The following is a 24,526-nucleotide window of genomic DNA, read 5'->3' as shown; positions in this document are numbered from 1 at the left end:
ATGTCGCATTAAAAATCCATTTTATTTAGCTTAAACAGCTCCTAACAGCATTCCAATAAACAATACGTTGTTGTTTTTGTTCAAACACGGTGCTCATTTGGACAGAGCTTTCTCACGCCCACGTTCCATTGGTATCTTTGCGATATCGGCTAACTCATGCAACTTCACTTTAAGGTCACCAACCACATCTTTGTGGAAATTTTGATGTTTTTCGGAGTAATTGACTTATTCTGGGCGTCCAGGGCGTTCAGCGTCGTTTAACTTATCATACCACCGATAAATCGTTGTTTTCAACGGATCAGATTCCATATAACACTTTTCAAGTCAGTGCTGATCTGGAAGGCCTTTTTCTCTTCAGGAGACAGTGCTTAAACAAAACACGTAATTCGTCGATAACATTAAAATTTCAATATCTCGGTAACTAGTGGACGAAAATCCATCAAATTTTGACACGTATCATTTGAAGGTTGGTACCAGCTGAGAATGGTATAATTTTTTTTCAGAAGGTACCTGTGGGTTAATCTCAGACCTTTTCAAAAAATGTTTATCATAACTTAATAAATACCTTATATGTAGTGGCGAAATTACCTTATTTACCAGTCGGTGATAAAAACTTAAAGGGCGTAGTGCTGGATGAATCTGTCTTTTCACACGAGACCGGCAAATGTGAAACCTGTCTACAAACGCACTGACGTTCCCCATAATTGATTCAATGCGTTGCTGCAATGCGATTTGTGCATTGTTCTCTTCGACCGAGCTTCCGCCATCTGGCCTAGCGTCAGTAAAAAACCAACACCACGGGCTCATACCCTCCAAGCCCTCCTTGGGACTTTTACTGTCAGCCAAGCCATTTGGCTGTTGAAGAGTTTTCAGTTTACCTCCATCCTTTCTTGTATTACTCTTTGGCTTAAATTTAATAATTTAAGTTTTTTTTTCCTATGCTGGCATTAAACTTTAATAATTGAAAATAATGAAGATTTTGACAAGATGTCAACATTGGTCCGGCACAACGTTTTGCCGAGGACTGAAGGAGTTTATAAAGGCTGGCCCTGGGTTACAACACTTCCTCTCTGGCACAGCCGTCTTGAATTCTTCTAAGTATGATAATGCTTTTTCTATTTTTCTCCCCTCTTAACTTTCAGAAATTTTGGTGAACTTCTGTATTTGTAAACTAAACCCAACTTTCTTGTAATCGTGTGAATATCTCACTTTAAGTTTTGGTTCCCCGTTATGTTATCTTTTAAATATAACTCTTGTAGACCCCCCGTGTTCCATCTTTCTACCCTAATTTTTTTAATTTTAAGCTTTATTTGTTTTGTAATATAATAGGTGATTCTTTACTGTTATGTAATATTGTAGGTTGTCCGCTATTACCTGCTATAATAACTTTATTTAACTTCCTCGTCTTTATTAAGTTTCTTTATGTAATTCTTTTCTATTTTTACTATAATATGGTGTCTTTGAAGTATTTATTCTTGTTAACTACAGAACTTAGTAAATATTCTAGTAATTCAGTTAAGTTAAACTAGGGAACTCTGCATAATAATGGCCATCGACTAAGTTTTAAAAACTTTTAACTGTTTCTGAATGACTTAGACTAATAAATAAGATTGTAAATTTATTAACCTAAAAACCCCCAACGCTGTATTTCAACAACGTCAGGGGTTTGTATTAAACTTAGTAGTTGTAATATACTACAACCTAGGCAAAATTCGTTGACTTGATCTAGAGCTAAAGCTCTAGATCAAGTCAACGAAGTCGGTATCTTCCCCTTCTCTTTATAAAATGTATGATAAGCACCAAAAAGGTCTTAAATTCTATTTCAGCTTTTAGTAGTTTCGACCGTCTTTTTATTGTAGGATAAAGAATTATAAATTTATCTTTTTTTAAGTAGTTAGAAAAGTCTCTTGAAAACCTTTTCTCATTCTAATGCTGCCGTTTTGGTTTACCTTTGGTTTTATTTTTGGGTGTTTAGCCCTCTTTAATACCTTCTAATAGCGATGGAGCTCCCCTACCTGACTGGCTGAAGACCTCTGTCCCCATTGGCCGGAAGTACTTTGAGCTGAAGTCCACTTTAAAAGAACTGAAGCTGTCCACCGTCTGTGAAGAGGCGAAATGCCCCAACATTGGAGAGTGTTGGGGCGGTAGAAGCGGCGGCTTGGCAACTGCAACTATAATGGCGCGTGTTTATTGCCTTTCTTCGCGGATTGCCGGCGCTCGTGATGTTCACTATTGGTGAAATAGGTCATGGGAGATACGTGCACCCGAGGCTGCCGTTTCTGCTCGGTGCGAACCAGCCGAGCTCCGCCGCCTTTGGACCCTTTGGAGCCCTCGAGAACCGCTGAAGCCTTGAGCCGCTGGGGCCTGGACTATGTTGTCATCACTTCGGTTGATAGAGACGGTTCGTTTCTCTTGCAGCGCAGGTAGCCCGCCCCTTTTCTCTTCTAATGTCACTCTCTGCAGATCTCCCTGATGGCGGCTCATCCCACCTAAGAGAGGTCGTAAAGGCCATCAAATCTAAGTATTATCTTTTTTACGTTTCCTCTACTTTTTAACACAACTAGCGTTAACTAAAAATAGAAGTCCTAATCTTTTGGTTGAGTGCCTCAGTCCAGACTTCAAAGGAAACTTCGAACACATAAGAAAGGTGGCCGACTCCGGCCTGGAAGTCTTTGCTCATAATGTGGAAACTGTGGAGGTTAACTTTTTTTAAATGTACAGAGCGCTATTTCTATCAGTAGGCGGTTTACTCCTAGTGTTCTCTTAACTTTAGCGGCTCTCGCCTTTAGTTAGAGATCACCGGGCTTCTTACAGGCAGTCGCTTAAAGTTCTTGAGGAAGTAAAACTCTGTAATGCAGACCTCGTTACGAAGTCTTCGATAATGCTGGGGCTGGGAGAAGCTGATGGTGAAATTGAAGCCACTCTACGGGGTTTTCGCTGATTATTTTTTCTTTCTTTGCTTTCGTTGTTAACACGTTATAGACCTGAGTAACGTCGGGGTGGATGCAGTTACCATTGGGCAATATATGAGACCAACAAGACGGCACATGAAGGTCTACTGATGGATGCGCTGGAGCAATTCTTCTGGCTGTGACTTTGTTTCATCTTTTCAAAAGGTACAGGAATATGTCTCTCCCTGCAAGTTCAAGTACTGGGAAGAGTTTGGAAGCGCTTTGGGATTTGCTTATGTTGCCTCTGGTCTTCTTCTTACTGTAGCAGCAGCACAAATACTTACTTCACTTCCTATAGGCCCATTGGTAAGGTCGTCCTATAAGGCAGGCGAGTTCTTCCTGAAGAGTTTCGTCAAATCTAAAAATAAATCTGGTCTTTAAGTATACACGACGATAAAATTAAAATTAATCATTTTTTCTGCATGTTACTTTACTAATTGTCTGACTATGCAAGTTCTTAATTAAAGTTGCTTTCATGATCCTGCGCGTTACCTTCGCGCTGCCTGGATAGTTGTAAACATTGCTTGAGTAAAACTCGCACGACATAACCAAAAAAATTTTATAGCGTCAGACAATGCCACCAGCGGCGTCTACAATATGGTTTTTGCGGCTGTAAACGGCGAAAAAGAAAAAAAAAGCTGTCAATAACAGTTTTGGACCGTCATTCTGTTTAACTGCCTCTAACTTTGTCTTTATGTCTTCAGGCACTTTACTCATTTTTTAAGCTCTAGAATGAATTGCTAAGATTTAATATAACAAAGTACAGTTTATAAAAATCAAAACTCGAAAATTAAGCTTTTTCTATTTGATTTATTATAAGCCAAATTCACTATATTAATCTTACAACGGTAACACTGGGCCGCGAACGCTCCAAGAGTAAGTCGCATGCGCTGTTTCAAGTGATAAAATGGCCGCTTCAGCACGTGCACTTCAGTAGCTTCATAACTACTGTTGGTGACTTCTTGCTGCGAACTATTTTTTTTTAAACTGAAGGTGAGTTACTAGTGATGATTTAAGTTTGATCCGATGATACTGTTAGTGTTATACTCATTTTAGCAATAGGAAAATACTTTAACAGCACTTGAACCAGAAGGGCTAGCATGTAAGCACGATGAAGGTGAGACTGACTTGGAAGATAAAAACCTGAAAATGGAAATTGAAGATAAAGGTAGTGAAGACGCCGTTATCCAAAAGCATGTGACGAGGCAGATGGGTTTGTTGGAATCAATAGCGAAGCTGACGGTTTCGAACTTGGAGACGAAAAGAGGCTGGAGAACAACTTAAAAATAGAAATAATGATGTTAACGAAAGTAATAAATACCAGTGTTATTTGTGTCAAAAACTACAAGGGGACAAAAAAAATAAAACTACGTTTAGCAGTCCAAAGTCAACGCCACGATGTGTTCTCAAATAATGTGAGTCGTTGTATGGCCCGTATAGTAATGTGACCGTGGGCTCCTGGTTCTGTTTTTCCAGCTGTTAGAAAATATTTTTTTGATAAAAACCCTATAATGGGGATTATTTTAAAAAAACAAACCGGTTATACCTTAAACTTTTTGATAAGCAAACCTCGACAGTCAGTTTTAAATTGTGCCTATGATCGCAATAAAGTTTCGTTTTCTTTATAAAAGAAAAAGAATGTAGTACCTCTATTAAGAAAGAGCATAACGAAGGAACAGTAGCAAATACCGGAAGTTGTTTTATTTTTTTTATACAATCACTATAGGAGGGGATGGATACATATGGTCAACTTTGTCGTACAAAGACCACTGCGAGAAAAACGAGTTCTTGGCCGCTGAGTTTATTTTAAGGTGTGATTGATGGAGCCGACATAAACACTTACACAATTTTAAGAGAAAATACTCTTACTCTTGAAATAAAACCAAATATCAAATTCATACCACGACGCAATTTTTAAAAAGTTTGGCTTTAGCGCCGCTTGTATAACCGCTTATTCGAAGGGGATAATAGTATACCTCAAATCTTCCGAAATCACTGATATGTATAACGAAAGATGATTTAGGTGAAAATGTACTTGTCCTAGTTGCAAAGACAGAAAAAGTAGAGGGAGATGAGTCATTTGTAAATAAGCGATATGCGCTGAACATCGTAATGCTATTTGCCCGAATTGTACTAATGAATTTAATTGAGTATTGTTTATTTCAATAAGCAGTTTTTGTTTATTTTTTTTTGTTTGTAAGAAAGCTATAATGGTATTAAAATCAAAAAAGGTTTTAGTTATATATTAGATGAAATTTCAAGTTTTCTCTATAAATATGTTGTGCCAATTTTACTTATATACCTTTTTATAGGGTTTTAAAAGGTTTGCTTGACAGTTGATACCACTTATAATACTGAAATAATGAAATATTATTAAAAATTTCGATAAGGTCCAAAGGATCTGATGTTATCGTTCAAGTTCTACATTTCCATGTTACCACTCCAGGATTAAAGGATTTGCCCGTGCTCATTATGAAGGGCACGCGTTCATAAAATTATTTTGAATATACTCCGGGATATTAAGAATGGCTATAATGAAAAAAGTAGAATTTTAATCGAAGCAATTATTTTTCACATTGTAGGCGCAAGGAATATTGGGGGATGTTAAAGATGCTTTGAAAAACGTGATTAAATAAAGAGGTTTAGCATTACGAAGATCAACTTTTCTGTGTCAACCTTTGTGTGTGTGCTGGTATTGTTGGTTTGCATAATGTGGCAGAAGTTTCTGAGGGATTTGATACCGCCTTTGTGGCCGACCGACGCATATTATTGGCGCCAATTAAAATAATTTGGAAAGCACCGTAACCCTCACGTTTTAGTATCTAAAGTTTTGTCTATAACAATGAGCGGACTACTGATTGGTTTACTGAAAAAATTAAAACGTTAAAACCCTTGTGATGAAAGATTTTTCTTAAAATAAATTAACCGAAGTTTCGATATACTGAAAATAAAACCATTTAAGATTAATGGAGCGTGGCCTTCCTCTGCAATCTTTTTTCTCACTAACATTTTAAAAAGATCAATTTTAAAGAATCTGGTGGGCATATTTTCGGTTGTGAATAATATTAACGCCGTTTTACTAAAATATAGAGGGGTACACAGACAAACAAGTAGATATACCAGAAAACTTAATTCTTTAATAGGTTGCTGGTTAAGTCGTTCTTGAAACGCTCAAAAAAAATTTTCCTGTGTTGATTTTGCAGGCTTAAGGTTTTATGAACTATATAAAATAGAAAAACAAATGTTTATAATATAAATTTATCACTGTACGAAATAACTAATAATTTGATAATTTTAAGCTGCTTGGGAGCACAAGCGCACAACACAGTTTCAAAAAGTAAAAAAAAAGGGGAGGGGAGGGGCACGCCAACCCCTTTAGTAAAGTAGTTAATTAGTGATATGTGCTCAGATGGTACCCTCACATTACGTACATTCGTGAGAAACAAAAATTGGCATTTTTATAATAATATTATACCTTTACACAATTAATATGCTTTTGGCATTAGGGACTGCGCTCTTAAAAAAAAAGATTCAGTCTATCACTTGTAATACATGGGCCGTACGTATTTACTTATAACTAGAATTTTAACCAGGGCAAGTATCCAATAAATGTTTTTGTCACAATAATTCTAGTTCCAGGCAGCACTCTTGATCACGTCTCCAGGCGAGCGAACTCAATACGAGCCGTGAAACGGGGCAAGTTATCGCAGCCTAAAATGTACTTTAAGCGCTAGTTTTCGTAAGAGCCTTATTAATCTAATATTAGAAATGTCTTTTGTTTGCAAATTACTCCTTAGTGAATTAAATAATTTTTAGACTTTTACATAGTATACTACCCCCTCAAGGATAATAGAAATTATCTATATAGGTAATGGTTTTGTCAAAAGTAGAAAAGAAGGTTTTGCAGCCCTGAAGTAATTGGGGGAAGGCTCACTAAAAACTTTAAAACGGTAGTTTTGATATTTTTAATGGTCCCGAATGCAGTCACAGTATTACGTGTTATAATCTCAATGCCTCTTGCGGATTATTAACTAAATGAGTCTCACACGGGTAACGAGGTAAAGTAGATACAGTTTTAAGTTACGTTGCTAAAAGGACTTTTCCTTAGGCTTTACCAATAAAAACTTAACCCTTTTTGCTGATCCCCCGGCTACCACTAATTAAAAGTCTTATTTCTTAACGGTGTCATTTGTGTCGTGGCATTCTTTTAAAGAGCGCGGCTATATATAGGTGTTAAAGATGCAATATATATATAATTAAGCAATTATACCAATTAAGTTTTGTTCTTAGGTCATAAAAATAAAAAATTTCGAAAATTTACAGCTATAAAAGAAGATTTATAACTATGAAGAAATGTAGGTTCTCCATTAAAAAAAAAAGGATTATTACTAATTACCTATATAAAAAAATTTTAAAGAATGAATGCATTAATACTTTTAAAATGCAGTGAATGCTTTTTAAAAATGTATTGAAAAAATTTAGAAAAACTAGAATGTTTAATTAAATCCACCCACACGTTATTCCTAGTACTCCGTTAATGTCCTCTACTTAAATTAAAGTAATATCTATTAAAAAATTTGTAAATTAAAACATTGCGAGTAATGTGAGTTTATTAACTTAAAAAGATGCCTACTACGAAAGGTATATTAGTAGCACGTGTCAATATCAATACATCAATTATAGTTTTAAGTATAAAAATAAAAACCCTTGAAAATTTTAGCTAATAAAAGGCTATTTTCTTGGTAGTAGTTTATATTTTATTACCTATTTAAATAACAATTTTATAACTTTAAAACCCTTAAAATGCTAGCATTTGGACAGGTTATCTTTCATAAAAACAAAAAAAAATATCCATTTTGTTTACCTACAAACCAAGCTATCTATTCGAAACATATAAAAATATTTCTACCCTTAACTATAAAACTCATACCGTGATTAAAACATTTAGCGGACTTCTAGATTCTGTGTTTTTATTATATCACAAATTTTAGGTTGTGGCCTTATTAACTATTAGAAAACTAAATTTTTCATGTTGACCAACCTCTTCGTTATAAATAAAGTTTATTCTAGACTACTAACTTCAAGAACGTATAAAAAAATAAACATATGATTAGTATTGCTGAGTGGAAGAAGTAAAAATCAATTTAACTGACAATTTTTAGCACTGCTAGAATACTTCAGGGCCCGAAAAAAGTACCAGGTCATTTACTGCTCACTCTTCGTAAACGTATTGCAGTTGCCTCGGTTAAGGAACCCTCAGAAGTATTACACAATGAAGAGAAACTTCAATTTTGTTTCATAATTGGTTACTAAGGCAAGTGTCATCTTAATTAGTGGCTACCCATTTTGCTAAGATGTAATATTACAAAATATTGATGAGGTTTATAATCTTAGTCTTCCTTTTTAAGCATTTCTTGATACCTCAGGGGTTAAAACTTATTTGTCTCATGATAGCGGGGCTTTAAAAATAATGCGTGGTAACTAAGGCATCAACATAGTAAATTCAAAGAACAAGAAAGGCGTTTAGTGCGCTCTGAAATCTGGAAGGTTCATTTATGGCAGGCAATGGTGGGCTTTGTTATTCCAAGTACACCTATTTCTTTGGATCACTGGAAATATTCGCCCGGCGTGAACATATATTTTCTTTCACATCTTCATTCAGGTTCTCCTTTCACTTTATGTTAGGGGCTCTCGTAAACTCAAAAACATGATAAATCGCCTCAAAACTTGTTTTATAGAAAAACACAATAGGAGAGTTTTAATAACTTATTTTTTGTTTGCATAACCTAAGATCACAGTGAAGGACTAAGACCCTCCTTTCGCTATGGGTCTATATATTGTTCTTCAACTACACGTCGACTTTTACTTGAAAGATACCAACTCGACCCTTCGTTAGTGGTCGTCATACTCCCGCTCTGTTGTTAATTAGTTTTGACTACCTTTCTAAACTTTTAGATAACTATAAACCCTGGTGAGACAAGAAGCGTTAGCTTAGATGACTTTGATAAAGAAAAACTAAGTGTCACTGTACGTGCACTCTAGTATTTTACTATTATTTTTCGCTCAAAATATGACATAGGCAATAGATGCTAACCACTGCCCTGGCTCTCTTATGTTTTTATTAGAAGCTTATTTTGGTACGGTGCTGTACACAGGAGACTTTAGGTTTCATACTCAAGCCAATTGGTTTTTTTTTAATAATCTTTTCTTTAAAGGTATGAGAGTGGGATATTAGATGTGAACTTGCTTCAAAATAAAATCATTGATCATATTTACCTTGACAATACTTATTGTCACCCCAAATTCCAATTTCCAAAAAGAGTACTACTTAAAATTAATTACTTGTTAGAAAATTATAAGAACAAGACTTTATTTTGTCTTTGCTCGTAAAAACTGAAACTATCTTAGCTTATTAGACAGAGGCCGCAGCAGAACTGCTTAAAATAATTCATTCATTTCCTAATCACAATGTGGTCATAGGTACTGCACTCAAGCTCCTTTTTCTAGATAAAATTGAAAACCTAATAACGTACATATGTAAAGGCGTTGATTCTCTTGGAAAAGAAGAGCTTCTTGTCGACGTCGCCGTCTCCCTTGAAGTCTTAGTAAAATTCCAGAGATTCGTTTTAAGCCCTCCTTTTTTAATTTTCTTCCTTCAGATAAAAGTGACTCCTGAAAAGTATAGGTTGATAGAAGTAGTGGGTGGCTTGCCTTCGGTTTTCACTATGAACGCCGACGCCACTTTTGTCTCTGCAGTCCCCAAGCAATCGTTGACCTCTTCTCTGTAAAACCGTCTTGTAGTTCCCGCTATACGAATAATAAGGTCGTATACAGTTTGTATAAGCTAAACGAGGAGTGGCCGACCATCGGAATCCTCCCAACGGCGTTTTTGGCCTTTTCTTCCCGAAAGGCTACTGTGCAGCATCCTCTTTTATTCGTATGTACTAGAAAAGTGTAGGGCGGTGGCAGTCTCCTTATAGCAAAGTTGGTGTCTTTCATTACACTAACACTCGTGATTGTGCTTCCTGTAGCGGAGGCCTGTAAAAAGATACGCTCTGGCTTTCTTACTCTTGTACTGAATTACCTAATCCTTCACTGTTTAGGTAGTACCTTACTCTCTCCACTCGCCTTTCACCGAAATTTTAGAGTTTCTGAAAGTTTTGCAGTTCAACTCGATATCTGGCATTATTGGGGATAAGTCACTTGACCCCCGCCGATACTTTCCCTGTAAACGGAAATTTGTAAGTTGGTGAAATACTTTATGCCTATATTATACACTCTCAGTTTCGACATCTAGCAGAAATTCAAAGTTCCGCCCTGTGTGACGGAAGCAATGCAGAAAAGAGGGCGCAAGCCCCTCTTAACTCGAAAGTTCCTAATTCCGCGCAATAAAAGAGGAGTGAAATGGCTGGAAGGGATTAGTCCCCTAACCCTTTCAAGGTACTCGGTTTTATACTATTTAAAAGAGGATCGTTAGTTTATTTATTGAAAAGGTTTAAAAACAAAGGAATTACCTACCTTAAGGAGGTGGAAGTAGCTGATAAAAATATTTTTAAACAAGAAAATGGGGAAAACGTGTAGATTTTAAGGCCTGCTACCCTGTTATAAAAACAGAAACGCTCTTACTTTGCATATAGGGGTTCATCTTATCATCAAGTACAATAAAGCTTAATTTGATACATAAATTGTGTAACTTGCTCTTCTCCTACTAAAACAATCCTGAGTGTTCGAGGCCGTAGTCTCCAAATTTATTCTAAAAACAAAAATTGTGTGAGTGCTCTCTTGAGTAGCAGTAACCTTTCCTAACAACCCCAGTGGAAGTAAAACTACTCGTATATTAAAACTTAGAGGTTTAAGCATTTTCGTTTATGATGTTTGCCCGTTAAGTAAAAAAGCGTATATCAGAAAAAAAGTTTTACATATGCATGTTTACTCAATTTGCTTTAAGATTGCATACACTAGCACTTGGAAGAGGATTTCAGATAATGAGCCAGAAGATTATTATACAGATAAACTTCTGAGTCCCCCAGAAGAGAAGAATATGAGCAAACCATTATAGAACGAACTTTGTTACAAAACGGACAGAACAGGTCACAATGGCATGCGTATTGCTAATCTTATTTTAAGCGCCTTTGCGTGTGCTTGCTCTCCTCGAGCGTGGATGGATTTATCTGTTCTTTAACATGGGCACGTTAAGGACGGGTCCTTCATAGGCCTTGAACCACTTAATCTGGAGATTAGAGTTAAATCACATATTTGAGTTCATACTTAGACTTTTAATTATTAAAAGAAAATTAGAATTTAAGCTGTCTAAAGAGATCCTGTAAATAATGATAAAATACGTCTATGATAAAGATCCTATTATTACAAACTTCTAGGCCAAAACCAATACTTCTGTCAATGTTTGCTGGAAGTGAAGTGCTTTAAAGAGGGATATTATGAAACTTAAGGTTTCTATTTTATTATTAAAGTAAGAAATTTGTAAATTTTAAAAATAGATAAATGTTTCAGTCTTCAATGTTCTTGCAGACTTCCTGAAGGACTCAAAAATAGTGAAGAAATACTAAGCCAGGGCAACCGCCTAGGATGCGGGAGGAAAACCACCTAAAAAAAAAAATTTACCGGGGGCGACCCTATCACCAGACTCGGGGCCTCCTGAAGACACCTGTTAGCATCATCGTTAGCCGATCCCCTGACCTTCAGCTCTTCAGTCGTGCAAAGCAATTTATATCTTAAACAGGATTGTCTTTGGAGTAGGCCTCTTCTTTACTCGCAGATAGGCGGTGGGCTGTCCTAATCAGTTAAATTTCTTTTAATTTATCAAGACTAGAAAATATGAACCGCATCGGCGAGAGCTGAATACTCAACAGTACTTTTGCCCATCAACGCTATTATCACTGAGCTACAAAACATCTTACACGCCTGGCTAATGAATTACGAATACATCTTTTGTTATTAACAAGCAATTTTTTTTTTTGCGATCGCCGAGTTGCTTGTAGCACCAGCGAGTCGTTTTAAACGACCCTTTTTAAAGGTTATGACTATTGTTGCAGTTGCAGCTGCTGTAGGCAATACTATTGTATTCATAGCTGTATTAGACGTTATTGGCGTGTTAAAGTTGATTAACAGTTCTGTGGATATTTGTACTATATGCGGTGTTTGCACTCCGGCTCCCGTCGCAGCAGGCGGCAACAATCGGGACTTTAAGTATTGTATATGTAATGCTTGACTACTATGGCCAAAGCTAGTTTTGATGCCTATTTCGAGCAACATAAATCTTACAATGTATATGCATCCTTTTCTTATAGTCCGCAGGCGCACAACTTTGCTGTAATCGGCTGCTTGGCGGGAGTCGCTAATCTCATATCTTAAGAGGCTCGCTTTGCGGGTGGATAATTATTTCTTAACACGAAGTATTAGAATATATGGGGGCGAGTTTAATATGCATCTATCAAAAGGCCAAAAAAAGGAACCGTAACAGTGAGCATGGGAATTACGATTTTGGGTTGTTCGCGCCTCAACCCAATAAACTACTGTTATTCTGTTATTTTTTAGGTGGTACTATCAGAGGTGGCTAAAAATAGTGTAAAGCAAAAATACAAAGTGGCGAAAAGATAAATTTTTGTAATTTAAATAATGTTACAGTAATTAGACTGTCCTTTTTACTGCTACAGAGTTAACACCAAAAGGCATGGAGCAGGAAAATATTATCAGCTCTTGTTGTAGGGGTTTGTCGTCTCTATTTATGTTCGAAGGTCATTATTAAGGTCTAATGAAATAATCCTTACGGTCAGCACTACGACGAAAACTCTCAATCTCAAGGTGTTAACCCGTAATTGGCGAGGTGGGCTTTGTCATATTCCACTGAAATTAGGAAGTGTTGCTACACGCTTAAAGATAGTGGAGGATCGCTCACAGACTGTAAACCTTTCAGTCAGTTTGCTCACTACCGGTGTAAGTACGCACGCAGTGATAATATTTAATTTGGAACTATATCCATATAGAACCAACTTGGGGTTTGCCAAGTCCCAACCCCTTATTATCTACGTTTCTATTTTTTCCTCAATGTGTGTTGTGACTTCCACGGCGTCAGGACGTGTAATGAAATCAAATGACACCGGTTTTAAAGAAGGGGCGACAAATATTTACAAAGAGTTAGAGAGCGATTATATTGGTGACGAAGGACACATTGATGACCTGGACTTTGCTAATGACCTTGAGAATGATACCGAAGAGGAGCAAATCCAATCTGAGCCCGAGAAGGTAACTTCTAATGATGTTGATCAGCCAACTATAGAAACCAAGCAAATGGTAAATATAGTCTTGCAGAACCCCCAAGGTCCATACTTCCGAATAAGGAAGTATAAAATAATTACACATCTTTCAGAAATTATTGGTCCAGCGAAGCAGAGAAAAAATTATTGTACTCAACTTTTTGTTTGGGAGTCCGCAGATGAAGTTAGAGCGAAATAATTTAACGGACAAGCGAAAAGTTATCGCAAATTGAGCTGCAGCTTTCTTCAGAAGGTAGGTACGATTACAGAGCGTTTCTAGGGGCCTTGAAATATTCTTCAGTCTCCAAATCAAACAAAGATTTTGAAGAACTGTTTGTTACAGATGGCACCGGTCGTCATCTTCCGCTCTGTCTCTCTTTTAAGCGAACACTGGTTATTCTAGCATACTTCTTCTTTGATTAAGAAGAAAGAAATAAAACTGGAGTAACGGCTGCAATATCTTGAGTTTTTTAGGACGTTTGTAATAACGTCCACAATTCTACTCTGAAAGAATACGCTTGCGTAGACGAAATGCTCGTTAGATTAAGGGGGTTTCGAATTTTGCATGTATATGTCATATAATTTCGGAAATCGGTTTAAAAGTTATGGTATTAAACGATGCGAAGATCCTTCACTATTTTTTTTTAAGGCCTATGTTTATTCTGGCTAGGGCAACGAAAGGCTCGCACTTTCTGAAGATGATAATAAAGGGAAGTTCGGCTCAGTCATAACGTTTGGCACCTCCTCTCCATAGAACAAACCGAAGCATTACTTCTAATAACCGGTTCGTCTCTATTTTCTTCTTGTACTGGAATTAGAGGCGGCACTACTGACATTGATTGGGATTTTTGAAATGAAAAAATGACCGTCCATTTCTGTTTTAGTGTCGTTTGTGCCAAGAGGAACAAGGTTCTTTTCCTAAATTCGTCACTGCACCATGGTAGCCGTGCCCAATTCTGAAACCAGAATTCATCAGTTTTACACTTAGACCAAAGGAAGCGTGGATGCTTTATACAAAAAATGCACCGTGTACTCTACTAGTCGACGAGTTAACAGATCCTAAAGCTAATTCCTTTACTCTTCTAAAAATTAGCCTCGTAAATGCTTACGTGTTATTTTGTAGTTTTCTTGAAAATCCTGTGTGGAAGAGATTTAAAAAACCTAAATTCTTGCTAAACAACTGGTAAAGTTTTAACTGAACAAAAGGCTGCTGGACAATCGTCTAACTTATGAATAGCGACTGAACATAATAATCCTCACAAAACCCATAACCCGCCATCGTTTACAACTTTGGAGAGACAACTTAGGTGTAGCAATTGTTCTAAAGACAAAGACAAAAAGACAAGATTCATTTGTGTTGAATGTAGCACTCCAAGCTGCGGCAGCTGTACTGTTAGTCATTGTGTGGGCTGCATTCAACAGATTTTTGACAATAGTTAGTTTAAATATAGTGTTGTTTTATAGTTAGGATACTTCATTAGAAGCGTTATTACTTACACAGCGTTAGCTCATTATACTTCAGTTAGTTCTATTATTTAAATAACACAGAGGCGTTTTTGAGTGCTTTTTATTTAACTTGAAAATTTTACTTCTGTAAGCAGTTCTTATATATTAATTAATTACGTATGCATTCCTAAGAGATCCTAAATAAAAGGAATTACTTTAGAAAGGTTTCTGCCGATTTGTCTCCAAAAAAAACATTTTTATATTTGGGTTTCATCAAACCCCACGTCACCAGTTACAGGTTAATAAAGTAGTTGATCTTCTATGTCGGGAGCTTGGTGTCGTCTCTAGTTAAGTTCTAAGAGAACGACCTATAGTGCTTTCGCCTTAGCATTACAAAACAACCTGCGGTGTTCCTTAACAGGCAAAATAAATAGCTTCCAAAATGTGTGCATTTTTGGCGGAAGTGAGGCTTTTTTGATTCCGGTTTAATTTCCCGTATACTGTTACTTTATTTATCATTACAGCCTTAAAGGTTATTATTATTTTATTTCCAGAACCAGCACCGTGTTTACAGTTTTACTAAAATTTTTAATAAGTAACCGTAGGAGAATAGCCCTGCAGTGGGCTTATGTTTCAGTACTACCACCGTTATAGGTGTTTTCATACTTTCCTAATATTTTTATATAAATATAGAAATAAATTAGCTCTGCACTTGGTTTGTGTTCAATACTACCACCGTAACGTGTAATATTAGCTTGATTGGTTCCCAAAGTAAAAATTTACAAAAGTAAAAAACATGTTCATTTCTTTCATTTTGGCGAACATAAGTGGTTAAATGCGGTAAAAGGTCATGAAATTATTACTTTACAACTCAGACGTACTTTTAGAAGAGTGAATGCTTCCCTGCAATAAAGTAACGCTAAGTTAAAAAGGGACACCAGTCCATTAAACCAGATTCCAGTAGCGAAGGCCCAGTGAATCGGTAATCAACTAACAGACAGCAAACCTCTATGAAAAGAAACACAAACTCTGAAATCTTTTATTTTTCCCTGCCTTTCCTTTGGTCCATAGAAAAGTAATTACATTTCTTGGGGGGTGGTAGCACAGCTTATTTCAGGTCATTCCAATCACGAGCTTTCATATAAGTGCAAAAGCCGTTACTGGCCGTCCCGGATTCAATGAGCCTTTGAATTAGTTCCTCTTGGTGCAGCATTACTTTTTAAAAAAAAAAAAAAGGAGATAATACAAATATGAAGCCAGTTGAAGAGAACAAAATTTGATAGTACTAAGTCTTAATATACAATAATATGTAAGCTTTTCAGTACGTATGCGGTATAACGTTCTATTAAATAGAGTACTGTTTTAATAAGATTCAACAGCGGCAACTACTTTACCCTCGATTTAACAATTACTATCAAAGACTTTTAAACATTGATACGGAAAAAATTTAGATTAATGATTCCGTTAAAAAGACAAGTACTCCAATATTATTTATTACAATAACAAGGCTTTCGCAAAACAAAAAAAAATTCCACAAAAAGTGAATATACCTATATTTAAGATAAAAACAGATATGCAAAATAAAAATAATAAATTAAAAGGGTTTATAGTATAGTAACTCACCATAAATAAAGATTTAATAAACATTTTTTCAGTCATAACTTATAGCGTATATTATCCAGGAAAAAATATTTCATGTTAAGGTTAGGGTACAAAAAATATGGATATTCCTGTTAACCATAATAAAAATTTAAATTTTTTTAAACAGAATTACCATAGAAAAATACTCTGTTGCGTTGAGCGGGAGTAATAACTCTTCCCGATTTACAGAAGCCATTTTTGGTCCAATAGGAAGGCTAACAGAAGTCATTAAAAAAAGCAGAAGACGTATTAAATAATTAAAGTACTGTTTGATAATTAAAGGTGAAATAAGAGGAAGATGTACTGAAATTATAAAAATTCCCTATAATGTATGTTTTTAGTTAAACATAATTTATTTGCTTACAAACTGCAATAAGCGTTGCTATTCGGAGCAATATTAAAGCGAAATCCACCGTGTTAATACTATTGTACATAAAAAAGTAATAACTAGTTATAAATAAAGAAAAATACAACCTTGAAGGTAACTTAAATTACAGCGATTGATAATTTATAAATAACACGTTAAATTGCTTTGAAAAAGAGAGTAACTCATCACAAATAAGACTAGTCTTAAGTAAATTTATACTGATATAAAAACTCTTTCTGAAAGGTTAACCCCCTCGTAAATATTTTTGTATATGTAAAAAGGTAAAGAAAACTTTGAACCAAGGTCAAAACAAATCGTTTTAAGATTTAATACAGATTATTACCCGTTATAATTTATTACAATAGTTTTTTCTACTACTTTATTCGTTAGTCCGTAAATCTATCAAGAATAACATTCGAGCATATACAGCAAAATATACTGTAACTCTAATAATTAAGTGCTCAAAACATACTAATATTACTATAACTACTAAAGTCAAGATGACATGGAATCTTTACAGCTATTATTTTGCTCTTAATAGTTCTACTACTAAAGTAGGTCGCATTTGAGGTTCACAGGAGCAACACTAAGCTTGTGCGGTAACACACTAGATGAATTATTTAAAAAGTTTTGCTGAGTACTTTTAATATACTACTACAATATGACAAAACAGAAAACGCCAAGGTTATGTAAACTTCATATGAAGATCCCTGAGTTATTTGTTTTGTTCAACCTAGAAATAGAAAGATATATGTTAGTTTTCAACCGATACTCAGTGGACATACTAAGTGAGCCGAGAACTTTTTTATCTGAAACCTTAAAGGTCCCGGCCTAAGAAAAATCTCAGCGACCTATACGTATTTCCTTCCAATTATACGGTCTTGATGCTTTTAACTTTAGTATCCCCAATGATGGCAAAATGTTTCTTCTCTCATCATGACTGGCAACTTTTCAAGATAATGGACGCCAATACAACCAGTTCAGCCAGAAGAAGAACGAAAAAGCCCGAAACGTAAATCCAGAAAGAAGATCCGTGTTCATATTGTTCGCGAATATGGTTATATCCCACTCCGTAGTAGGTAAAAGGTTCGTTGAGAAAATAAAATTCGTACAACACCAAGACAAGGAGGTTAAGTACAAGCGCCACAAATCCTAAAACAATTATTAAAGTTTATCTTTTGAAAGCTCCAACGTACCAAGTAAGAAAAGTGATGTTTTATTTAAAAACATTTAGCAAACCGTTGTTCCTTGGGGTTATAAATATTTCAAAAACAAGTGGGAAAGTAGAACAACTTCCTATACCATCAACTTACTTTTACTAGTTTACCTGCTACTTATTAAATACTTGTGTTGTGTAGTTTAGTTGTTATTAAAAGACATCAAACATATTTATTACTTTAAATGTATCTATTTTGAAAACTAGATTAATAGAAATATAGCTTGTAGTAGCGGGACTTAGTTGGGCAAACCAACGCTGAATTACACCTTATTCGTACTTGGAAGTAACCAGATCCCATGGCGTGTATAGCGGTCGGAACAAAACTAGGACACAGTGAAGGCCTCTAGTAGAACTGTGTCATACACAACAAGTAGCAAGCCTCAGTTAACGCGCTTATCAAATAAGGGGTGCAAAACGAGCTAGTCTGCGTTTTTAAAAAGTGTAATAAAAGCGATACGTAACTGTACTGAGGAAGTCGGCGGTAACCACGAGGCTAAGGTTGTTCTCGTTAAAAGAAAGACTATATTGTGAGAAAACTACTGTCCTCGTTAGCCTCCGCAGACTACAGCCGAACCTTTTGCGAGTCAACAGAAGGCACTCAAAACTATAAGTTTAGCTTTTCGTAGTGCTTGATAAATAGCGGATATAAAGCACTAAAATTTGAACATATTCTGCGCTTCCGGGTATATATTTCTAACAAAGTGGAACTAACTTTGATATAAAAACTTACAAAATCAGAAATATTAGCTGACAAGTTAATAGCCCTCAGTTAATCAACTTAATAGTTTTATTTATTGTTGATATGATAAACTGAATAGAGTATTATTGCTCTACAGAAATTTTTAAATTAAACACATTCAGGTTGCTAGTTTTCGTGTTTAAACCGCCCAAATAATATTAACTATAAAAAGTATAAAGAATGTTTTTTAGTTTTACGCAATATTTACTTTACATTTGCCCAGTCGAAATTTGGAAAATTAAAAATAATGAGTACACTGATTTATAAAAAATAATAGAGAAGAACACATATAAATTTAGAGGCATGAAAAAGCAATAAGACCTATAATAGTCATAACGGTTGCCTTTCTAGAGCGCCAGAACAAAAACAGCGGTGTAAGGAAGGTAAACGTGGTTCCACAATAGGACAGAATGTTGCAAGCAGTCAAATAAGAACTGCACACCGAAAAGGAAAACAACCGATCGTCACTCGTGTGCTCAACTTTCGTACTTTCCTAAAAAATGGTATGAAAGTATAAGAAGTTTATACAGAACCTTAAATATGCTCACAAAGACACCCAGTAAAACCCTTTCTTCAATATATATAATTAACTAAATCATATTAGTGGGAACGGACTTAAGAAAACAGTTTCAAGCTGCGTAAAAAGTTTTTATTACATAAAAATAGAGCTGCAAATAGAGCTTTAATTTCCAAAAGAAGTTAAAAATAAATAAAGAAGGAAATTAATAGAACCAAACACAAGAGCACGTTATTGTAGCCGTAGTCAGGAAACTGAATGCTGTGAAGACTAAAATGACTGCTGGGAAGCTCAGTCTTATTAGAGGAGAGAAACTTAAGTTTGCTAACATCCGTATTATCAATGTAGAATGCTATTTAAAGATATAACTTAAACAAAATTGATTTACTAACATAAGTTACATACTAACTTCTTCCTCCGCTAAACGTCCCCCAATACATAGTATAAACGGCCGATAAAAACAAAAATCCAGCGATAATAAAGAGAAAAGAGGCCACCACAAGTAAAGTTTGATCGGCATGCCCGGAATATAAGTAAAAAGGTTTCCATACTGGCCCTAAAAAACATGTTATGAAAATATAAATCATTGACTAACTGCTTTTTTTTTTATAAAAATACCAAAGTGGTCTTCGTTGCTTTAAAAAAAAAGAAGAAGAAAGAAGTTGCACACAAATAATATAGCAAACAGGACTTACCAAAAGAATTCTTTCCCAAAGTACTACTCCTCCTCCTAAAGCAATTTACGAGTTAACAAAGGTAAAATTAATAATAAAACTGAGTTACAGGCAAAAATTAAAAGAAATAAATAAAAATAATAACTAAAAATTATATGATAAATCGCTATGATATAAATACGCTACCTTTTAGCAATAAAGAAAGAGCTCCCCATAGTTTATATCAAAACAAACAGAGTACATAAATGGAGAGGGTAACTAGTGGTATACTTTCACAACTAAACAATAAAAATTATTAGTACCTACATTTAACTTTATAAGGAAGTATAGTTCTCTCGAGACCACTTTAAAGATATTTTTTTTTACAAAACTATTTTCCTTTCAAGTTTAACAATAATTCCGAAAACATTAGAGCTGCTTCCAAAAACGGCTCGTGTTTGGTAAAAAAGATTTAACATCTAACCGCTTTCTAGTGGTTTGACTCATTACATATATATTTGCCTAATTTTGGCACCATGAAGGATTCCATATTTTTTTACAGTCAGTGCCATTGGGAGTGAGGCCTGCACACCTCAACTTCTTACTTTTAATTTGCGATAAATATTTGACTTATTTACATAGTGCTAATTTAAAATATACTTATACGTATTAGAAAATTTTAATTACGTAAAATATAACTACTGACTTTATACTAAAGGTCTGATATGTATATATAATTATATCTTTTTTTTCCTTTTTCTATTTCTTTAAAAATATATATTTATCTTTATATTATTTATGAGCCCCTCCTCTGAAGAAGAGCTTTGGGCCTTCATTGTTAACTTATTGGCTATAAAATGAAGAACTCAGAAAAGATTCTATAAAAGCAAAACTCCTTGATTACTGTAACCACTCAGGACCAGAATAATTCTAAAGGCGAAAAGAGCCTTTTGACAGTATATCTAACAATAAAAAAGTATTTTCGGCCTTACAAATTCTAGATCAACCCGGTGCTTCTGAAGTGATAGTAGGAATAGCGCGACTTTAAAGGTTACAAAAGACGAGTCTATACACAATAAAATAACTTATTAAAAATCATAATAGTGGTAGCACCTATCTTAAGACTAATAATATAACTGTTAGCAACAATAGTAATAATAAAAATTACATTATATACAATAATAAACTATTAGTAGTAATAATAATAGTAATAAGTTTAATCTTTATAATAAAATTAACAATAGCTCCAATAAGGGCAATGACAACTTAAAAGTCTTGAGGCTCAGAGATTCCCTCAAGGGCTTTACACAACACAGTTGACATTGATACGGGCAACGCTTCTGACACTTACCCCTTATTACTGAACGACCACCTACTGCATCAACCTCCCTGCGAACTATTGAGGAAATCCTACCCTTCACCCTTTATGAAAAACAGAGGTGGCCCATTTTTGTACAATTTTGCAAATCAACGGAGCCACGACCCGAGTTCAAGAGATCCACGTCTTAGAATTAAAATATTTTCGACAACGGTTGAAGAATGAGCTACTACAGCGGTAACGCGCAATCATAAATTACACATTCCACCTATTAATTATATGAGGAAATGCCTTTCAATTTTGTTATTGGAATTAATTGTGAAGTTAACATTCCCCCCGTCGAAGCAGACTTGCGCTCGCAAGGCACCACACCCATCGGAGGGGCACAGATGCCTACAGAGCACACGGATAAGAGTGAACAAGAGAAGTGTCCGTTACCTTTAGTGTGATTCATATACCCAGAACCGAACGACAAAGCTATTAGGACTGAAGCTATTTCTTATCTTCAAATCAAAGTAGAAGCACTTAGAAAAGACAATTGCGTTGGCTAGTGCCACCGCTACCAGATATTCGGTGCGTCAAATGCGATGAGACCCATTTGCCCGCGGAGTGTACCCAAACACAAGACTAGCCTGTTAGCTGCGTATTGCAGCGAGACTCATTTCGCCAACTACCAGGGCTGCGAATGTTATCCGCGGAGAACTTTAACGGCCGCCCAATCCTAGCGATTATGACGTCCGATGGCCACCCCGGATGCTACCATTAGCCAACTATATCCTATACACTTCGCTTGAGAGCGAGGCCTAATACGGACTTCGTTACTTAACAACAAGAACAGCACTCGCACCTAACTTTACGCTAATTGTTAGCTATTTGGATGACATATCCCTTGACCATTCTCGAGGCCGTAAAATGCTTAGAATTTGTTTGCACTCCTTTTTAATTCCTTATGCTTAATTACATCCGATTACTGTTTTGGAAAGCGGGAAGACTTTCAGAAGAAAATACACTAGTTGCAGGAATTGATACGCGAAATAATAGATCTTTGTATCGTCAGCGAAATACATAGCTTCCCAATGCCCCTTTTAACATCTGCAACCTTGCGACTTATGACCAGGATCGGTTGTACACCAGTGGTGGATGGTAGCTATCCTGGTCAAGCTATGCATCCAACAAAATTTAACAGCATTATCAGCTTTGCAAGGAATTGAGGCAGTCAATATTACCCTTAAACTGGCTAGTGGTCATGACTGTGATTACAATCTATAAGCCTCCCAGTCGACCTTGTTCGATCTTGTCGCTCTTTTAGCGCATGACTTTCCGCCCACTTTATGCGAGAATCTTAAACCTTAAACGTTTTATGTAGGACAGCAACTCACAAACAGGAAATGCTACATACTCGAGGCTAACGCTGAGGAACGCGGGTTGAGAGTCCTAGGATCTCAGTTGCCAACACACGTGACAAGGTAGACGGGCACAATGTACGTGTTGGGATACCGCCATATTAAAAAATATACCTTCCAACAGCTATTGAGGAGCTAAACGAGTTGTCTTCGGATCATTTGCCTGTTCCGCTCGAATTGGGCGATGAAAGGAGATATATTTTCGGTTTTAGACGAACTGGAACAAATTTACCGAGTTGCTCGAGAGGACGCTCCCACTATACTAACGCCACACGAAACTCCGTTGAACTAAACAGTGCTGTTGTCGAATTGAGCGCGCGGTGACAGAAGCTCACAACAATGCAATGACGACACGTAAATTTGCTTAGCACCTTAAACGCCTTCCTGAGTAATCAAAGCTATTAATATACGAACATCGGCGGCTCTTCCGAGAAGTCATGGCCTTTTAACGCGCAGAAGACAAACTAGTGCTAAACCGCCTGCACTGGCACATCAGGAAAAAGCTGATAGCGCATATGAACTGCCACTGGGTAACAAATTAAACTAAGTGTTAAAAGCTGGTGACATCGGTGGCGCCTCCTTTTCGGTTTTACAAGCAGGTTAGAATTCGCGGACAATCGACTCGGCCACCAATTTGCAACGCCGATACCGTATTACAAAGCGATGAGGACAAAGCGAAAAATTTTGTTGGTCACCTAGCTGCTAAGTGTTCGCTGCCGCCCCTTCAACCGTTGTTAACGCCCCCCTTATGCTTAATCTTACCTTGAGTGATACAACTAATTTTTTGGAGCTGTCTACCACAGCTGAGGTCAAATCAGTTTTCAAACTACCACAGGATCGAAAGGCGCCCGGTCTTGACGGCATCACTAAGCTGATGCCAAAACAGCTGCCAGAGGCTGCTGTGAATCATCTATGCGGGACCTCGTCAACTCGGTGCTGACCTTCGGCTATTTTCTCGGGTGATGGAAAACAGCGGTGTTCGTGATGTTATCAAAGACATCGCACCTGGCATCAGAACCTCCCAATTATCGACCCAACAGCCTTTTACCGGCAGTTGGTAAGGTAGCTGAAACAGTGATGAACGTTTATAGGCGTTTTTTTTTTGAACTTTCGGGATTTAACCAGAGTTTCAGTTTGAATTTCGCAAGGGACACCTAACGGCCCATTAAATTCTTAGCCTAACCGAGTGGACGACTGGAGCCTTTATTTTAAAAAAGACTTTTACCCAAGTATGGCATGGTGTCCTGTTAAGCAAGCTACATGCTCTGGCGATATTGTGTGCCCTTCGAAAAATTCTCAAGTCGGCCGCTATTCAAGTGCGAGTAGGCAGGCGCTACACTGTCGTCGCCTCGCTATCCCACAGCGAAAGGTTCCCATGAGGCTTCTCTTCTTTCACCGCTGTCTTTCGCATTCTATACAAACGATTTATTCCTCTTCCAGTGCACCCTCACAAGCGGGTCGCCATTTCCGCCGATGATACGATGATTCATTCATCGTCAAAGTCACCTGTTTTACTATGTCAGCGCTTACAATTTTATCCCGCCTCACTTTTAGCTGTTGCCGTCAATGGGACTTCTCCATGAACGCAGCAAAAAGCAAGGCGCTTCTTATAACGAAGGAAAAAAAAAACTAGGCGCTGGCGTCTCCGTTTACTTTTAAAGGCATGATAATCCCATAGTGTTCCAGGTAAAATATTTGGGGGTCATTATAGATTCTAAGCTGTCATGGGCGTCCACACGTAAATTACATGACGCCAAGGTCTAGGCAGCGACCCAAATGCTTTATCCATTATTGTACAGCAAAAATAAAATTTCGTTGCGCGATAAACGAAGGCTTAATGTGCTGTGTATTCGGCCGATTCTGACATATACACCTCCTGCCGGGGCCTACAACTTATCGGCGGTAACATTCCCGCTTCAAGTGCGACAAAACAAAATGCTGCGCCTATTTACAAACGCGCCGTGGTTTGTGCGCATTTATACTCTTTACCACGAACTA

The 24,526-nt window shown here is 36.5% G+C and overlaps 3 protein-coding genes and 1 long non-coding RNA gene across 19 annotated transcripts; 3 read left to right on the top strand and 1 right to left on the bottom strand.

Annotated features, from left to right (window-relative positions):
* Positions 1-887: 887 nt before the first annotated feature.
* LOC135142460 (lipoyl synthase, mitochondrial-like) lies at positions 888-3,332 on the top strand. Of its 3 annotated transcripts, none has more exons than XM_064074168.1 (10): positions 1,012-1,098; positions 1,892-1,943; positions 1,999-2,179; positions 2,245-2,401; positions 2,464-2,521; positions 2,581-2,698; positions 2,774-2,930; positions 2,983-3,053; positions 3,117-3,198; positions 3,250-3,332. In XM_064074168.1, the coding sequence occupies exons 2-10, from the start codon at positions 1,930-1,932 to the stop codon at positions 3,330-3,332; spliced, it is 921 nt and encodes a 306-aa protein (XP_063930238.1). In that variant the 5' UTR covers positions 1,012-1,098; positions 1,892-1,929. The 3 variants fall into 3 exon arrangements, with proteins under 3 accessions (XP_063930237.1, XP_063930238.1, XP_063930239.1); XM_064074169.1 differs by having other exon boundaries at positions 1,045-1,098; positions 1,895-1,943; XM_064074167.1 differs by lacking the exon at positions 1,892-1,943 and having other exon boundaries at positions 888-1,098.
* A 5,139-nt stretch (positions 3,333-8,471) lies between these two features.
* Positions 8,472-10,586, top strand: LOC135142476 (5' exonuclease Apollo-like). Of its 6 annotated transcripts, none has more exons than XM_064074194.1 (12): positions 8,472-8,613; positions 8,743-8,849; positions 8,907-8,978; positions 9,031-9,116; positions 9,167-9,272; positions 9,360-9,431; positions 9,495-9,556; positions 9,611-9,735; positions 9,786-9,888; positions 10,055-10,192; positions 10,252-10,391; positions 10,445-10,586. In XM_064074194.1, the coding sequence occupies exons 8-12, from the start codon at positions 9,677-9,679 to the stop codon at positions 10,530-10,532; spliced, it is 528 nt and encodes a 175-aa protein (XP_063930264.1). In that variant the 5' UTR covers positions 8,472-8,613; positions 8,743-8,849; positions 8,907-8,978; positions 9,031-9,116; positions 9,167-9,272; positions 9,360-9,431; positions 9,495-9,556; positions 9,611-9,676; the 3' UTR covers positions 10,533-10,586. The 6 variants fall into 6 exon arrangements, with proteins under 6 accessions (XP_063930264.1, XP_063930268.1, XP_063930263.1 ...); XM_064074198.1 differs by having other exon boundaries at positions 10,249-10,391; positions 10,459-10,586; XM_064074193.1 differs by having other exon boundaries at positions 10,249-10,391.
* Positions 10,587-15,725: 5,139 nt separating this feature from the next.
* Positions 15,726-20,204, bottom strand: LOC135142464 (uncharacterized). 8 transcript variants are annotated; one of them, XM_064074175.1, is made up of 12 exons: positions 20,015-20,085; positions 19,850-19,884; positions 19,564-19,710; positions 19,370-19,506; positions 18,959-19,130; positions 17,496-17,831; positions 17,198-17,412; positions 16,677-16,735; positions 16,579-16,615; positions 16,459-16,527; positions 16,295-16,401; positions 15,726-15,886 (listed from the first exon to the last, which is right to left on the bottom strand). In XM_064074175.1, the coding sequence occupies exons 1-6, from the start codon at positions 20,041-20,043 to the stop codon at positions 17,614-17,616; spliced, it is 738 nt and encodes a 245-aa protein (XP_063930245.1). In that variant the 5' UTR covers positions 20,044-20,085; the 3' UTR covers positions 15,726-15,886; positions 16,295-16,401; positions 16,459-16,527; positions 16,579-16,615; positions 16,677-16,735; positions 17,198-17,412; positions 17,496-17,613. The 8 variants fall into 8 exon arrangements, with proteins under 8 accessions (XP_063930245.1, XP_063930248.1, XP_063930249.1 ...); XM_064074178.1 differs by lacking the exons at positions 16,579-16,615; positions 20,015-20,085 and adding an exon at positions 20,135-20,204; XM_064074179.1 differs by lacking the exon at positions 16,579-16,615 and having other exon boundaries at positions 19,560-19,710.
* Positions 20,205-21,701: 1,497 nt separating this feature from the next.
* Positions 21,702-24,277, top strand: LOC135142479 (uncharacterized). Of its 2 annotated transcripts, XR_010282540.1 has the most exons (4): positions 21,702-22,591; positions 22,653-22,882; positions 22,964-23,058; positions 23,125-24,277. It is a non-coding gene; the product is annotated as an uncharacterized LOC135142479 (long non-coding RNA). The 2 variants fall into 2 exon arrangements; XR_010282539.1 differs by having other exon boundaries at positions 22,964-24,277.
* Positions 24,278-24,526: the final 249 nt, after the last annotated feature.

This window comes from Zophobas morio, unplaced genomic scaffold, assembly GCF_036711695.1.
Source record: "Zophobas morio isolate AGI-343-1 ecotype UQ-CSIRO unplaced genomic scaffold, CSIRO_AGI_Zmor_V1 ptg000047l, whole genome shotgun sequence".
NCBI lineage: Eukaryota > Metazoa > Arthropoda > Insecta > Coleoptera > Tenebrionidae > Zophobas > Zophobas morio.
This window is presented reverse-complemented; position numbering and strand designations above follow the sequence as displayed.